This window comes from Oratosquilla oratoria, chromosome 9, assembly GCF_046742065.1.
Source record: "Oratosquilla oratoria isolate Oo_2021 chromosome 9, ASM4674206v1, whole genome shotgun sequence".
Taxonomy (NCBI): domain Eukaryota; kingdom Metazoa; phylum Arthropoda; class Malacostraca; order Stomatopoda; family Squillidae; genus Oratosquilla; species Oratosquilla oratoria.
In genome coordinates, this window is record NC_134785.1 from 12,894,293 (window position 1) to 12,911,792 (window position 17,500).

The following is a 17,500-nucleotide window of genomic DNA, read 5'->3' on the forward strand; positions in this document are numbered from 1 at the left end:
TAGTCCTTGATCATAGAAAATGTAAACTGTTGGGAAGACCATTAAATGTAGAATGAGAGCTATGTAGCTAATTCCCGTCCCTGCACGTTTTAACGCTTACGTTGACTACATTTTCACTCATTTACGAATTTCAGTTCTCTTTTCTGCCTATAGTAAACACGAAGGCCTTCGTGATTACGTCGTCGAATCCTTGTCCATTAGGTGTCTGTCAGCTGCAGATATTCGAGTTTTGGCACACAAAGCACCTGTGTGGCGTGCCAAACACTCTTCCTCCTCCTCTTCCTCCTCCTCCTCCTCCTCCTCCTCCTCTTCCTCCTCCTCCTCCTCCTCCTCCTCCTCCTCCTCCTCCTCCTCCTCCTCCTCCTCCTCCTCCTCCTCCTCCTCCTCCTCCTTTTTCTTCTACTCCTGCTCCTCCTCTTCCTCCTCCTCTTCCTCCTCCTCCTCTTCCTCCTCCTCTTCCTCCTCCTCCTCCTACTCCTCCTCCTCCTACTCCACCTCCCCCTACTCCTACTCCTTCTCCTACGCCTCCTCCTCCTCTTCCTCCTCTTCCTCCTCCTACTCCTCCTCCTTTTCCTCCTCCTCCTTCACCTTCTCCTTCTCCTCCACCTCCTCCTCCTCCTCCTCGTCCTCCTTCGCCCTCTCCTACTTCTCCCCTCCTCCTCCTCCTCCTCCTCCTCCTCCTCCTCCTCCTCTTCCTCCTCCTCCTTCGCCCTTTCCTACTTCTCCTCTACTCCTCCTCCTCCTCCTCCTCCTCCTCCTCCTCATCATCATCATCATCCTTCTTCTTCTACTTCTCCCCTCCTCCTCCTCCTCCTCCTTCTTCTGCTTCTTCTTCTTCTTCTCCTTTTTCTTCTTCTCCTCCTCCTCCTTCTCCTCCTCATCTTCCTTCTCCTTCTCCTTTTCCTTCTCCTCCTCCTTCTCCTCCTCCCCTTCTACACTTCCTTCTCCTCCTCCCCTTCTCTACGTCCACCTCCTCCTTCTCCTCTTTCTCCTTCTCCTCTTCCTTCTTCTTCTTCTTCTTCGTCTCCAGATCTATGTACGGAAGTCCTCTCAAACAAGCCACCATCTGCCTGCCTGTCTGTTTGCATGTCTGTCTGTCTGTCTGACTGTGCCATTGGACATTTTTTTTTTATTATTATTATTATTTTTTTTTCATGACGCATGGGGTCAGTTGGCCCGTCCTCCACCTGAGAGCTTCAACTGCTCACCCAGTAGGATAATTAAAAAAAAAAAAAAAAAAAAAAAAAAAAAAAATTATGACGTGTGTCTCGATTCCAAGAACGTGCCGCTAGCGACTCCAAGAAGGTCGGCGAGACTCCACGAGTCAGACTACCAAGACGTCGCTCTCTCCGAACCCCCTTTCCAGAGTCCACCTGGCCAGACTGTGGTGTGGCCACCACCCAGCCCTTCTAAGTTACAAGAGTACTAAATGACCGCATCACAAATGTCCAGGATTTAACACTTGACCCCGTACTATGCAACACATTAATGGAAGACTTCATTGTAGACAAGAATGCACGCCAACAAAGCAATATATATTCTAGGGATTTGTGGGAAAACCCTGCTCCAGGCAAGGTGTTCTTCAAGGAAACGGTTCTGTTTGGCTAATTAGTCTAGGGAACGAACAACAACAACAACAGCAACAACAACAACAACAACAACAACAACAACAACAACAACAACAGCAACAACAAAACAACATTAACAACAACTACAACAACAACAACAACAACAAACACGTCTCGACAAGGTGACCTTTATGTCCATAACAAGGCCGGGTGCACCATAAACAAGTAAATGTATAGATATGTAGTTAGACAATTAAAGTTGTGCATAGTTTTGTAGATAAATCAATGAATGAGTAAAATGGTGGGTAAGTAGAGAGTTAAATCGGTGTATACTTCTGTGAATAAACAAATGGATGACTGAGTAAATAGATAAGTAGTTAAAGGAATATATAGATAAATACATAAGCAAATAGGTAACTGTATAAGTGCATATGTATATGTATATGTATATTACAGGTGAAAAATGTAATCACACATTTGTCAATAACGTAGAAACCACTGTTGGAGTAGAAAAGACTGGAAACGGGGAATCTATATATTTCGATTGCAAACTGCAATCCTCTTCAGTAGATACTGAAGAGGATTGCAGTTTGCAATCGAAATATATAGATTCCCCGTTTCCAGTCTTTTCTACTCCAACAGTGGTTTCTACGGTATATGCATATGTATTTGCATATGTATATGTATATGTATATGTATATGTATATGTATATGTATATGTATATGTATATTGTCACATATATTCCCATATATGTAAAGTGGGAATAGTTTATTACTTGGATAACGGCGCCTCGCCATTAACGTGGGTGTCAGATTACAGGACGAGTACTGGAGGACGCGTGGGAAGAAAAACCTACTCAATGGAGTATTTGTTCTAACACTCAGCCTAGAACGAAGAAGAACGTTTTGTTAATTGACCAATGAGGTTCAATCGCCATAGACGCAATTCCTATGGGCCAATCAGAGGGTTTTTTGCAGAGAACCAGAGCGCCTTGAGCGTCAGAAGAATCAGTTTGAGGGTAGAGGGTACGATGTAAAGGTGTGGGCCTCGGGGCGGATTATTCGGCTGAAGTAAGTCCTCTGTACTCCCCCTGTATTAGTCGTAAGATAATTAACTCAGCTAGTGTTTTATCTAGTGTTTCATCTAGTGTTTCATGTAGTGGTGTATTTCGTTGGTAAAGTATTAATGAATTAATTAATCTTCTTTTACCCCCGTTAAAAGTTTTCGAGCGGGAATCTTCTGTTTTGAAACATATTAACTCATTTGAATGTAAACTTATTTACTCACTTGAATGTTCCGTGATTGTAATCCTTCATGTAATCCTATTAACTTTAATGAATAGTGTTAAGCGTTATCTGTGCGTTTCATTTTTCTTGATTTTTATCAAATCAAGTGGCGGCCTTGAAATTTCTTTAAGTTACCCAAAGACATGGGGTCTTGGGAACTCAGTCACCCATCACTCTTACTATGTGTTACGAGTATATGTATATGTATATGTATATGTATATGTATATGTATATGTATTTGTATATGTATATATGTACATGTGCATGTACATATGCATTTGTATATGCAAATACTTGTGTGTTCAAATGGTATACGATCTACTTTGCAAAGTAGGTTAGTGACCAGGTCGATAGGTGTTTTTTCAGTCCCTGTTCGACTTCTTCTTTCTTTCTCTTTTCATTCCCGCTGGCCCCTCCTCTACCCATCTCCATCTTTTCTCGGTGTTAGTTGAACATAAAAACAGGAGAAGACGTGGGGCTCGCCAGTCGGAGCTGTGAACTCGTCCCATAACTTGCTCTCCTGTATCTGGATTATAATTCTTTTACCAGTAAGTCCCCTAGGCTAGTGTCTTTGTCCCGTTTACCTTTTTGTTGCTGGAAAAACCATTGATCGTTTTCCTTTAGGTTAATCTCTACGTGTTTATTTGAGAGACAGCGTTCACTGCATAAGCTCAACTTCTTTATAATCAAGTGTTTAGGTATGCTTCCGCCAGATGGACTTTGGTGTGGTGCGAGCGGAGAGGAACGAAAGCCACGGGTCAAATTCGCCCACAACCAAAGTTTTCGGAAAATTTTGAAGCCGAGTTTCTCATTGTCATGTTTTACACACAGACAAGCGAGGATGGCTCATTCTGGCAGGCTGATACTTGTGCTGACGCTGCTGTGGTCGATGGCTGTGACTACCAAGGCAGTTCCTCTCTTTGATTTAGGCAAGTATCTACACGTTGTCACTCCGTTCGAGAAGCAGTTTAGGTTCCGTACCGAAGCCAGAGGGGGACAGTTAAGGCCCCTACACACTGTCAGTCATGATTGCACAATATTCATGATTGCGCAAGCATATCCTGTGTGAGTGGGTATGATTGAGTGTTTGTGCAGATGATTGAGGAACTTCCAACACGGTTTGATTTTGTAAGCTCAATCATAGTAATTACACCATCATGAGTGATAGTTAGTGGCGATGATTGCACCAACAGCTCAGTCGTTCCTTTGTAACCATGGCGAGCACACAGGACACTCAGGAATTTTGGAGGGAGTTCATCCAACTCCACAAACTCCAAGAGGTAAGTAATGATTGCTCAATCTTACTGGTAGTGTGTGGCCCAAACACTGCTTGCATAATCTCGATGACTGTGCAATCATGATTGACAGTGTATAGGGGCCTTTACGCCTGTTAGATTGCTAGTGATGGGACGATACCACATTTTTTTTAACGATTCCGACACACGTCCCGATACTGTTCCGGTAAATGATTGATAATTATTGTACTTTGTTCATAAAGTATTCGTTTCTCGAACCAGCTGTAGTGTTTGAAAATAACCATGAATTGTAATCATTGCAGGTATCGGGATCGGGATCGCATCGGGAATCGGAGGTTTAGAAAGCAGTATCGGAACTTGTATCGGAATCGTTAAAGATTTTGTACCATCCCATCACCATTTACCTCCTTGGGTGAAGATGGGCGGAGGTTATGTGAAGACCGCCCGTCTGTCTCCTTGTCTGTATGTATGGTTGTCTGTATGTATGGTCGTCTGTATGTATGGTTGTCTGTATGTATGGTTGTCTGTATGTATGGTTGTCTGTATGTATGGTTGTCTGTATGTATGGTTGTCTGTATGTATGGTTGTCTGTATGTATGGTTGTCTGTATGTAACGTTGTCTGTATGTATGGTTGTCTGTATGTATGGTCGTCTGTATGTATGGTTGTCTGTATGTATGGTTGTCTGTATGTATGGTTGTCTATATATGATTGTATGCTTGATTGTCTGTATGTTTGGTTGCCCGTATGTATGGTTGTCTGTAGGTATGGTTGTCTGTACGTATGGTTGTCTATATGTATGGTTGTCTATATATGATTGTCTGTATGTTTGATTGTCTGTACGTTTGGTTGTCTGTATGTATGGTTGTCTGTACGTATAGTTGTCTGTACGTATGGTTGTCTGTATGTATGGTTGTCTATATGTATGGTTGTCTATATATGATTGTCTGTATGTTTGATTGTCTGTATGTTTGGTTGCCCGTATGTATGGTTGTCTGTAGGTATGGTTGTCTGTACGTATGGTTGTCTGTATGTATGGTTGTCTATATGTATGGTTGTCTATATGTATGGTTGTCTATATATGATTGTCTGTATGTTTGATTGTCTGTACGTTTGGTTGTCTGTACGTTTGGTTGTCTGTATGTATGGTTGTCTGTACGTATGGTTGTCTGTACGTATGGTTGTCTTTACGTATGGTTGTCTGTATGTATGGTTGTCTGTATGTATGGTTGTCTATATATGATTGTCTGTATGCTTGATTGTCTGTATGTATGGTTGTCTGTATGTATGGTTGTCTGTATGTATTGTTGTCTGTATGTATGGTTGCCTGTATGTATAGTTGTCTGTATGTATGGTTGTCTATATGTATGGTTGTCTATATATGACTGTCTGTATGTTTGATTGTCTCTACGTTTGGTTGTCTGTATGTATGGTTGTCTGTACGTATGGTTGTCTGTACGTATGGTTGTCTGTATGTATGGTTGTCTGTATGTATGGTTTTGTATGCCCGCCAGTAAAACACCTCAATAGGCTTCGACGAAATATTCTGGTGCGGCAGTAGAGCATCAATTGGCGAAAAACTTGAGGTACATAATTAGGCACAATTAACTCGATTTTCTTCCTGATGGACAGCCGTCTGTGTTTATCATGACACAGACGGAAAAATATAATTTTCGTTTCAATTCCACCTTATTTCACTTTACTTAATTCTATTTTGTTTCATCCTATTTCATCTAATTCGTTGTATTTCGTCTGATTATATTTCAATTTTTCTCAGTTTTGTTGACTGGTTTTAGCGGTGTCACGCGTTCTCTTGACTACTCCAGATTTTTTTCCCTTGGCCATATATCTCCTGGGAAACATGATCAAAACCTTGATGTGCATTGTTTCCTCGTTGCACAGTGTGACGTGATAGTGATGGAAGAGACGTGCGGCGTTGGCAAATCCTGCTTCAAGGAATGTGGCAACGGGTTCTTCTGCACTGGAGGTCTAATCTGCTGCCCCGACTTTAACACGAGGAAGAACTTCTGCGTCCCTCCCCGGAACGTCAGAACTTAACTGTAGTGCGCCGGAGGAAGATGGACGGGGCGAAAGGACACAGGAGTTGTCTCTCCTTAAGAGGACTTTGGAAAGAAAGAAATTGGACAAATCTAGATTCGAGAATGAAATAGGCAAAAAAGGGAGAAATTGGACAAATATAGATTCGAGAAGGAATAGGCAAGAAAGAAGGAAATTGGACAAATATAGATTCGAGAATGAAATAGGCAAGAAAGGGAGAAATTGGACAAATCTAGATTCGAGAATGAAATAGACAAGAAAGGGAGAAATTGGACAAGGTCATAGGTCATAGGTCATAGACGCCGAATTGCTCAATTCCAAGATTCAATTTTGGGTATAGATGATGATGATGATGATGATGATGATGATGATGATGATGATGATGATGATGATGATGATGATGATGATGATGATGATGATGATGATGATGATGATGATGATGATGATGATGATGATGATGATGATGATGATGATGATGATGATGATGATGATGATGATGATGATGATGATGATGATGATGATGATGATGATGATGATGATGATGATAATGACGATGACGATGATGCTGATGATGATGATGATGATGAAGGTAAACACTAATAAATCTAAATTCAGTATCAGGTATTAGTTATCAAATAGTGTAATGGATATACACATATGAAGGTAAATACTAATAAATCTAAATTCAGTATCAGGTATTAGTTATCAAATAGTGTAATGGATATATACATATGATGTTAAATTATGTGAACATCTGAATAGAGTTAAAAGCTATATGGGGCAAACGTAAGAGGTAGAGTCCCAGGTTAGGGGGCAGAGGGGTTCAAGGGGAGCTTCAAAGGGTTGTGGTAACAGGAGGGAAGGAGAGGAGAAGTTTAGATTGACTAAACCATTCCCCGTGGGTGGAGATAAGCCTCCAATCATGAAAGAATTCTGCGTGTATCTGGTCCATAGGGGTGTTACTAAAGTTCATAATATACTGACCGCTTGAAGCAGTCTATACATCATAGTTAGGTTGTCTCAGTCTGACGACACGTAAAGTTAAGCTTCAGTTCCCAGCGAAACCGCGAGGAATATTACTTCTGTTCATGTGGCTCTTACGACCTATCTTCGTTTCCGCCGAGCCTCTCCATCTCCGTAGGTGGAAGAATGACAGCAGGGCAGGACTCGTAGTAATCAATTTAGATCGGACAAATTTGAATTTAAGAAGGAAATAGGCAAGAATTGGTTTACCAACAGAGTGATTAACGAATGAAATAGACAAAGTAACAATGTGATGAGCGCTGAAACAATAATTGGTTATTTTAAGAGATTACAAGAATTCATGAATAGGGATGAAAGGTGGTAAGGGAAGTGGAACTAACAAGTGTAAGCCATATGGTCTCTCACAACCTTCTCCATTCATATGTCCTTATGCTCGTCGCTCCATTGCCACATCTTGCCACTCCGATGTAGATGTTTCGGTGCGTTGTTGTACATCTTGAGGAATATCGTCATTCCACTTGTATCAAGATCCTCCCAAGGAACGGATGTCCGAAATACACGGACTCCTCACCCCTCCAGTGCGCCGGTCTCGCATTCCCTCAGTTATGGGTTCGAGTCCCGCACTATTCTCCAGTTCCCCAACAGTGACTGTTACTTGCCCTAACTGTCCAGGCACATAGGGCAAAAGGCGACGGGTTCTGACCGCAGCTACTCAGCGCCTCCTGGTGTAGGCTCCTCCCCCGTCACCACAAGCGATAGTCAAGTACGGAGTATGTCTTGATATTGACACGTCCTTCCAGTGGTTTGTTCGTACGTCTGTAATTATTACCCAGAAATCTTAAAACTGGTTCCGTTGATTACCAATTGTGAGATGCCAGTCCCCCCCCTCTCTCTCTCTCTCTCTCTCTCTCTCTCTCTCTCTCTCTCTCTCTCTCTCTCTCTCTCTCTCTCTCTCTCTCTCTCTCTCTCTCTCTCTCTCTCTCTCTCTCTCTCTCTCTCTCTCTCTCTCTCTCTCTCTCTCTCTCTCTCTCTCTCTCTCTCTCTCTCTCTCTCTCTCTCTCTCTCTCTCTCTCTCTCTCTCTCTCTCTCTCTCTCTCTCTCTCTCTCTCTCTCTCTCTCTCTCTCTCTCTCTCTCTCTCTCTCTCTCTCTCTCTCTCTCTCTCTCTCTGTGTGTGTGTGTGCGTGTGCCGCATTCAAGTCTCCTGGGAAACCCTGCAGTGGCTGGCGGCTTCAAACTTGAACGTGGCTCCAGTGTCTCGTTGCATATGAAGGGAGGCTAGACACGTGTACACGTCCCGCTAAGCATCAAGACATACCCCTTAAAACAGGCTGGTTGGTAAGATCTGTATATGCATCCGTGTGTGTGTGTGTGTGTGTGTGTGTGTGTGTGTGTGTGTGTGTGTGTGTGTGTGTGTGTGTGTGTGTGTGTGTGTGTGTGTGTGTGTGTGTGTGTGTGTGTGTGTGTGTGTGTGTGTGTGTGTGTGTGTGTGTGTGTGTGTGTGTGTGTGTGTGTGTGTTGTGTGCATGTGCTTGTCTGTGTACTTAAATGGACACAGCTTCCCGAAGCCCTGGGTGGTGTCCCCTTCAAAAGAAGGAGCGACATCGGCAAAGTCGGGCACAGGATTGAATGTGACGTTTCGGTACAAGGAAACACATCGCCAGACACTTAATAATGACAGTGACCTCCTCGTTTCTCGCACCGCGTAAACAGACTAGGCTGACGGCGACAAGGACGACGATGGCCAACATCTGTGCACGGAGTAAGGTTGTCCTTCTAGGACTGGCTCTGCTAGCAAGTGTCTCGGCTTCTGGTAAGAACTGAGATGTTTAGTGCATGTGTTATACGTGACTAAAATCGTATACGTCATCGTTTTAAATTTAGTGCTTTGTTTGTAGTCTGGATCTTCACCCGCCTGGCTTTTGGCACCTTCCTTCCTGAGCACAGATACTTTGTGTGACCCGCGGCTCTCGACGGCCACGGCGCCCTGCCTGGTGACAGAGTCTCCGTGCTTCCAGAAGTGTCGCAGCCACCACGACTGCCCCAGATTCAACTTCTGCTGCCCAGATCGCCTCAGTGGCCGCAAGTTCTTCTTCCCTCCCGTGATCTAGCGGAGTCCTGCGAAGGCGTCTTCGTCGTCGCCGCCGCCACCTGTTCCGGTGGGAAGAGGAGGTCCGGAGAGCAGAGTAGAGAAGATGTCTGGTCTCGCCCAAAGAGGAACAGAGTCCTCTGGGGCTTGGAGGACCAACTAAAGGTCCGCAAGTTAATGAAGCTCTTCCATGGGTGGCCAATCTTTTTTCCTTATTGATTCACTTTTTTCAACTTCATCTAACTTTCTTTTTTAATCGGAATAGTAAACATATTAGATTTCCACATGTAAACACTTTTTTTTTTTTTTACCGAGAACTGAATTTTTCCTCTAATGAAATAAAGCATAAGAAGCATATTTGTGTTTTATTTTTTGTAACACCCAATACTTGTGTGAAATTTGAAGCACATCATCCATATGCCTCGACCCCAAATCATCAATCATCAATTGGGGGCACACGCCAGGGAGCGCGTTGCTTCATCCACACGCCGGTGCCAGTCCCCACCCGTCGTCTCTTCGGACAAGCTCCCATGCAGGCACCTTTCCTTCCCACTCCAAACCATTCTCGACAGATTCGATCAATTTGCCTCACACATGAGTTCTGTGGACGTCCCCTTCTTCGTCTCCTCCATCGAGGGTTGACCTCTTGTGGAGACAACGCTGAATAGGATCACCATCAGGGAAACGTGCCACATGCCCATGTATCCGGAATTCAAGTTCACGAATTATGCGGGAAGTAACTGGCCTAAATTGAGTCTCAAAGTATAGTGTCTGGTTTGATGCGAAATCATCCGAGTGATTCCATGATTCTCAGAGGTAAACGGTTGCGTACATTTATATCAATGTAAAATCGAATACAATGACAAAATAGATTAGTTTTTGTAAAAAAAATTCTCTTGCTATGCGATGCTATGTGAAGTATGCAATAGGAACTTTAAACAAACTTTAGACAAAATTTGAAAGAAAAAAACACTATTTTGTTTCAAGTATGAATAAAATGTCTAAAACTATATAGACAGCGTTCTTTATGTATGATCTGAGTGAATATATATTAAAGATATCATAAAGAAAAACACTGTTTCATCACATACTTCAAACATGCATACTAGTATGCATGGTATTTGACAGCCTTTAAACAACCGTTTGTATAACATTTGCTTTCCTGGGGGGGGGGGGTGATTTATCTTGTGGTAATCTGAAAAAAGATATGATCTGGACAGAAAATAAAATGTTAACTGGTTCCTTTCCATTCGTCCAAATGAAATCGACTGGACCTGCCAGAGAGAGAGAGAGAGAGAAAGAAAGAGAGAGAGAGAGAGAGAGAGAGAGAGAGAGAGAGAGAGAGAGAGAGAGAGAGAGAGAGAGAGAGAGAGAGAGAGAGAGAGAGAGAGAGAGAGAGAGAGAAAGAGAGGAGAGAGAGAGAGAGGACTTGCTGCTGCTGATGCGAATCATGGAAGTAAGATAGCAAGCAAACACAGTGTCGAGCCAGCCGGAGGAGGAGGAGGAGGAGAGGAGTAGGAGGAGGAGGAGGAGGAAGAGGAGGAGGAGGAGGAAGAGGAGGAGGAGAGGAGCTGCACCTGTCCCTTTTGTTTTTACTCATTCTCTTGTGCTTACGATGTGTTTTGTAGCCAGCTTTCTGTGAGAACTGGTTAAATGAGAAAACTGACGGCCAAATACAGAGGTTCGATTGGAGGGTGAATAACAATGAATGCACACATATACAGAGCTGGGCACGTTCCCCGGTGCGTTCCTATGTGCGTTTCTCGGTGTCCTGATTGACATGACTTTGCTCAAGATACCTAGGAACGCATCTAGGAGGGCACATAGGAACGCGCCCAGCTCTGTACATATATACATACATTAATTAGGAAAATTGTTATCGTACCTGATGTTGTCTGAAGTTACTGGTGAAACATCGTATGACCTGATGTTATTTGAATCTATTTTGAAATAATTTTATTTATTTATTTATTTATATATTTATTTATTTTTATTTTATTTTATTTTATTTTATTTTATTTATCTATTTATTTATTTATTTATTTATTTTTTGGAGGGGGACGCTGTGTTTCTTCCCCCCCCCCCCCATGGAAAGTTGGATATGACGAGTTAAAACTTTAAGAAAAACATGATCAGGGACGAGTATGCAGTGTATTTGTATTCAAGAAAACCTGCTTCCCAATTCACGTGTATATATATAAATATATATATATATATATATATATATATGTATATATATATGTATATATATATATATATATATGTATATGTATATGCATATACTGTATATATATATATAAATACATATATATATATATATAGAAGTAAATATACATATATATATATATATAAATATACATATATATATATATATAAATATACATATATATATATGAATATACATATATATATATATATGTATATATATATATATATATATATATATATATATATATATATATATAGACAGATAGATACATAAATAAAGAGTAGGTGCTAAAATTGACTCATCACACCTGTAGGAGTTGAGATGAGCCTCCACTCAACAAAGAATTTTGTGCGACTCTGGTCCATAGGAATGTCACGAGTCCCTAATATCGTGACTTCATACGACTTAGGGTTTTAGTACCCTAAGGAACTACATAAACCTGTAGCGGCAGATGGCTCTCGTTTGTCTGTAGAAGGACGTGGGGACGGAGATGTCTCCTCTGTGAAGAAATTTTTATTTTCTCGACTTCGTCCCATCTCCAAGGACACAAGGAATAACGTCGTATAACGCCGCCACCAATAACAATAACGAGGGAGGAAAATTTCCAAGCGCAGCTGCAGGGAATTTCCAGGAACCAGAACACACAAACGGGTCCACGCGCTTGAACACCCCCACCGGTTTCACTGCGCACAGAAGTCGTGTAGTTCTCAGAAGCATACCTATTGGTCACTTCGTGTGTGTATATATACGTGCACGTGTACCGCGTCGAGCTCACTTCTCGTCCGCAGACTCCTCATCTCGGTCGAGCTCCGTCTGCTCCCAGTCCGTGCAAGTGAAGACAGCTACACTCTTTCTCTTTAGTACGCAGAGTCTGGTAAGGAGGTAAATTATTTTGTGACTTTTGTCAGGAGTCCAAGGAATTGCCAGACGAAAGAAACATGTGTTGTCAGGAGTCCAGGGAATTGTGAGACGAAAGAATCATGTGGAGAGTTTCCCCCTATCATTATCTTTCAGGCAACAAGCGTCCAGTGAAGGCAGCTGTCGATTCTTCAGCTCAAAACAATTTCTCGGCGAGGACCACTCCTCCACATTGCGCGATTTCATTTAACCGAAAGGGAAACAAACGGACTCAAAACAATATTTGAAAGGAGGGTGAGGGTCGAAGGGCATTTTGTGACCTCGGGCTCTTGTTTTGGGTCTCAAACAAAATTCGGAAAATACCCCCCAATCCCCGTCTCTTCTTCTTCGTTTATTTGCTTTTGTCCGCAGGGAAACATGGCTTCCTCGTCTCCGACGCTGCGGGCGGCGATGCTGGCGGCGCTGATGATGGTCTTCCTCTTCTTCTTCGTCACTGACGCAGATGCACAGCGTACGTAGATCACCCTCGAAAACGATGACGAGGTCCTCCTTGTAAATTATTATGATATCCTGACCAAACACCCACCTCCGTGGACACGCGCGTAGTCCTTCTATCTATGTATCATGAGCTTTTTTTCCTTTTAAGGGAGGTAGAGAAGTCTGTCACGTATCTATTCCCACCCATTTCACTCCCCTCCGCCATCTATTCCACCCCTCCCATCTCAGCCCCTCATGGATGACGGGTCATCTCTGCATCCGCTAGCTGCCTTGGGTCAAACGCAATGCAGCAAGACACAGTACATCCACAGCAAGGCCGCTTTACTTAATCGGCGATCCTTTGTGTATAAAAAGAGAAGATTAGGAGAAATCCCTTCAGGCTGCGTCAAAATATCATTCACACCTAACCACCCCCTATCCCCAATCTCCACCTTCCTTGCATAACAGTATCATCCATACACAGTCATTCTCCACTCATCCCTATCTCCTGCCTTCTCCCTTCCTTCCTCAACAGACATTCCCCTCTTTCTCAACGCCCCCTTCACCCCATCCATCCATCTCATCCTCGGTCGTCCCCTCAAGTTCACTCTCTCCACCTCTGCCTTCCACACCTCTTTTACTAATCTTTAATCACTCATTCTTCCCATGTGTCTAAACCACCCCAATAATCTTTCATCGTCCCTATCTGCCATCTCATTTTCGACTCCCGCTCTCCTTCTCACCTCCTCGTTTCTCACTCTATCCAGCCTCGTAACCCCTACCATACTTCTCAGACATTTCACCTCAAACACATTTCAACTTTTCCTCTCTGCCTCTCTTGAATTCATTCCAAGTCTCTGCCCCATACAATACCGTCGGCACGATCACCCCTTCATACAATCTCCTCTTCGCATCCATTCCCAGTTGTCTATTTCTCATAATACTTTTTTAACCTCCCAAGGTATTTACCCGCTTCTCTCAATCTATAACTTATCTCCTTACTATTGGTAAAACTTCCCTTTCGTGAAAACATGCACACGCAGTCACGCACGTGCGCTTGCACACGCACATGCGCACGCACACACACACACACACACACACACACACACACACACACACACACACACACACACACACACACACACACACACACACACACACACACACACACACACACACACACACACACACACACACACACACACACACACACACACACACACACACACACACACACACACACAAAAAACACACAGATCCAGGACGGGCAGTAGGAAGCTTACACTCGCAAAATATGTACTCAGGGCTGTGCTCCCGTAGAGGTGGACAAAGTCCCTATATTACTTATGTTTGATATTCAAAGGTTATATCTCATGCAAGGAATTCTTCTTCCCAACAGGAAATGTTGACTGGCAAAAGTGTGGGTCTCCACCAGTGTTTATCTATACAGACACAAAGGACTACAATTGGTGTGAAACTGACAGAGACTGCGTGCCAAATAAGCAAGCCTGCTGCTTCATCCAGGGGCAGACCGGTCGCAAAGCCTGCGCGGTGTTCCAGAAGAACAAGGGATAGCCAGGTGCTACTCTCCGCTCCAAAAGCAACCCATAAGTGTGACGTGTGGGGCCATGGATCGAAACGACGGTTACACGCACACACACATACACACACACACACACAAACACACACACTTAAACACACACACACACACAAAAACACACACACCTCTACACTTTCTAGAAATGTTGTCTTTTTTCGCTCTGCTTGGATAAGAAGATGGAGCCTTCAGTAGCCTTTTCTCTGCGCTGTAGGGTTCCCCTTAAGTGAATAGAATTACCTGGCGACAGCAGGAACAAATGCGGAAGTCGTCGATGCCAGTGGGAGGGTCGTAATACCAAGAACGAGGCGTCTGCCATGAAGCTGCCTTTAGTCGCTAGAAAATAAGATGATCTAGTTTAAAGGGAACAGAAAACAAAGGAACCAAAATAAAGAAGAAAAAGATAAAAAGAAAGAGAACGTTCATGAATTTTTTTTTAGAAAGAATAGAGAATATACTCGCAAGAGTTTATTGTATTCATCCTATGAAAATATTCTCGTTGTCACAGCCATGAGACAATGTGTACACAAACAAGAAATGTCACTCTACATGTCACAGTTTTTTCATTTCTTCCTGATCCAGATATAAAATTCGAGGTATTACATGTGTTGAATGCCGTATAATCAAATTCTTTTTGCTGAAGAATTGATGGTTCCCTCAGCTGAATAAAATTGCTTGGAGGTAAGTCATGGGAGAAACTGTCGTACATGAGCTCGAATTCCTGCGCGCACTTGCCGCATCGGGGTTGAAACACACACACATACACACATGAAAGGAATGAGGATTTTCATGTTTGTATACCTGTAAATTAAATGTTAAATCATATAGAATTTAACTCTGTAATTTCTCTTCTTCTCAAGACAGCCACGTCTATTCTTCAGGCTAATTAAACAAAACTCATATTCATCTTTTTACTAGATTATCATGTAGACATGTTCATACTTTATTGTGTCATTGACTTTGTCCTGACTTCATCAAGCGAAGTCCCTTGCTCCCTTCTCCTCCTCCTTCTTCTCCTCCTTCTCCTCCTCCTTCTCCTCCTCCTCCTCCTCCTCTTACCATCTTGACCTACGGCTGTATGCGCAAGCATAGCCCGTCGACACAACGCTGTTTCTGCAGCAGAAGAGGTCTGACCCAACTGACCCACAGGAGTCGTCCTGAGCTCCGCTGCACACGATTGGAATGAAGACGTCGAGACAGAGCGGGTAGTCGTCACCACATTGATAGGCGTTCTCGAACCGGGCGTCGTCGCATCGGTCTGGGAAGGACGACCCTGCAGGTCGACAGGCAGAAGGAACCGTCAAGTCAGACTTACTGTGGGGGTCTCTACTCCTGACGGAGAATCTGACAAAGGCTGATGCAACACAACTACAAGTTCTGCACCGGTCAGAGGATGCTTGTATATGCGTATGCGTATGCGAGCACGCGTGTGTTTGTGTTTGTGTGTGTCTGCGCCCGCGTGTATGTATGTGTGTGTGTGTGTGTGTGTGTGTGTGTGTGTGTGTGTGTGTGTGTGTGTGTGTGTGTGTGTGTGTGTGTGTGTAGGTGTGTGGGTGGGTGTTTGTGCGTGTGTGTATGCGTGCGTGTGTGTGTTTGCGTGTGTTCGTTTGTGCGCGTGTGTGTGTGTGAGAGAGTAAAGAGCATGAGTGTGTGTAAATACGCGTGAGTGTCCGCGTTTCTCCTAAAGACCCGTACACTTATGAATCACTACTTATCAAGACTTATCTGGAGAGATATGAGGAAGTAAGACATGAATAACAAATGTGTTTAAAGAGATATGGACACTTGCCCTCGGTGCCGTGCGGGGACGCTGTGGACATAACAGCCATCGCCATCACCATCACCGTCACCGTCACCGTCACCGTCACCGTCACCGTCACGGTCATAGACATCCCCTCTGCCAGCCTCCAAGGAAGTCCCATATTCCCACACCTCCGGGAATGCAAAAGACAAGTGAATTAAGATCAGAAAGAAAAATGAAACACACCATATCCATTAAGAACTAAGTCAAACACAAACACACACACACACACGCACGCACGCACACATGCACGCACACATGCACACACATACACACTCACACACACACACAGACACACACAGACACACACGCACATATGCACACACATACACAGACACACACGCACACACGCACGCACACATATACGAGCTCTGAGCTCTCCTCCGAGAGGGAAGTGGCTGCCGATCACTAGTCCAACACGTGATCCAAAGACCATGGTGAATCACATGCACATACACACATATACACACAGACACACACACGCACGCACACATGCACACGCACACATGCAGACGCACACACGCACGCACATATGCACGCACACACACACACACAACCAAACACAAACACAAGCAAACACACGCACACAAGCAAACACACACACACACACAAGTAAACACAAACACACACAAGCAAACACACACAAACACACACAAACACACACACAATATGTATAGAATTCCTTTAAACTGACTCTTACATTCAACTTACTTGCAAGTGAGTGCTCGTATATCCTCTGCTGTTGGGAATACCCTCCGATCTGATTCTTTAGTATGTATCTATCTATCTATATATACATATACCTATGAACCCCACGAGTTGCACGTTATATCTTATTGGTCATTTCTCACCATACCAACCCCCGATCTTCGCTCCACTTTTTCCACGGCCACACAAGAGATGTCATCTCAGGAACACTTCGGTGTACCTCATTTCCATGTTTGTTGCCCCTGCGTGACTCTCCAAGTGGTGGTCCGTGTTGATTGTCTCTCTGCATGGCAGCCCCGTCTTGCCCCGGACTTCTCTGCCTCTTCTTGAAGGTATTCCCGATCTTGCCCACAGCCGGACGGGTCCTCTCAAGCAACATACGATGGGAAGATCCTTCCCTTCCCTTCTCTTCCCTTCTCTTCCCTTCCCTTCCTTTCCCTTCTTTTCTCTTCCCTTCCCTTCTCTTCCCTTTCCTTCTCTTCCCTTCTCTTCTATTCCCTTCCCTTCTCTTGCCTTCCCTTCCCTTCTCCTCCCTTCCCTTCCCTTCTCTTCCCATCTCATTCCCTTCCCTTTTCTTCTTTCCCCTTTCCCTTCCCCTTCTCTTCCTTCCC

At 43.7% G+C, this 17,500-nt stretch overlaps 2 protein-coding genes across 3 annotated transcripts in view; both read right to left on the minus strand.

Moving 5' to 3' along the window:
• Positions 1-17,500, minus strand: part of LOC143028227 (uncharacterized) — a 195,236-nt gene that overhangs the window by 85,805 nt on the left and 91,931 nt on the right. The window lies entirely within an intron of this gene.
• On the minus strand, positions 15,274-16,973 carry LOC143028228 (uncharacterized). 2 transcript variants are annotated; one of them, XM_076190035.1, is made up of 3 exons: positions 16,893-16,973; positions 16,170-16,312; positions 15,274-15,653 (listed from the first exon to the last, which is right to left on the minus strand). In XM_076190035.1, exons 2-3 carry the CDS (start codon positions 16,300-16,302, stop codon positions 15,436-15,438), a joined length of 351 nt encoding a protein of 116 aa, XP_076046150.1. In that variant the 5' UTR covers positions 16,303-16,312; positions 16,893-16,973; the 3' UTR covers positions 15,274-15,435. The 2 variants fall into 2 exon arrangements, with proteins under 2 accessions (XP_076046150.1, XP_076046149.1); XM_076190034.1 differs by having other exon boundaries at positions 16,882-16,898.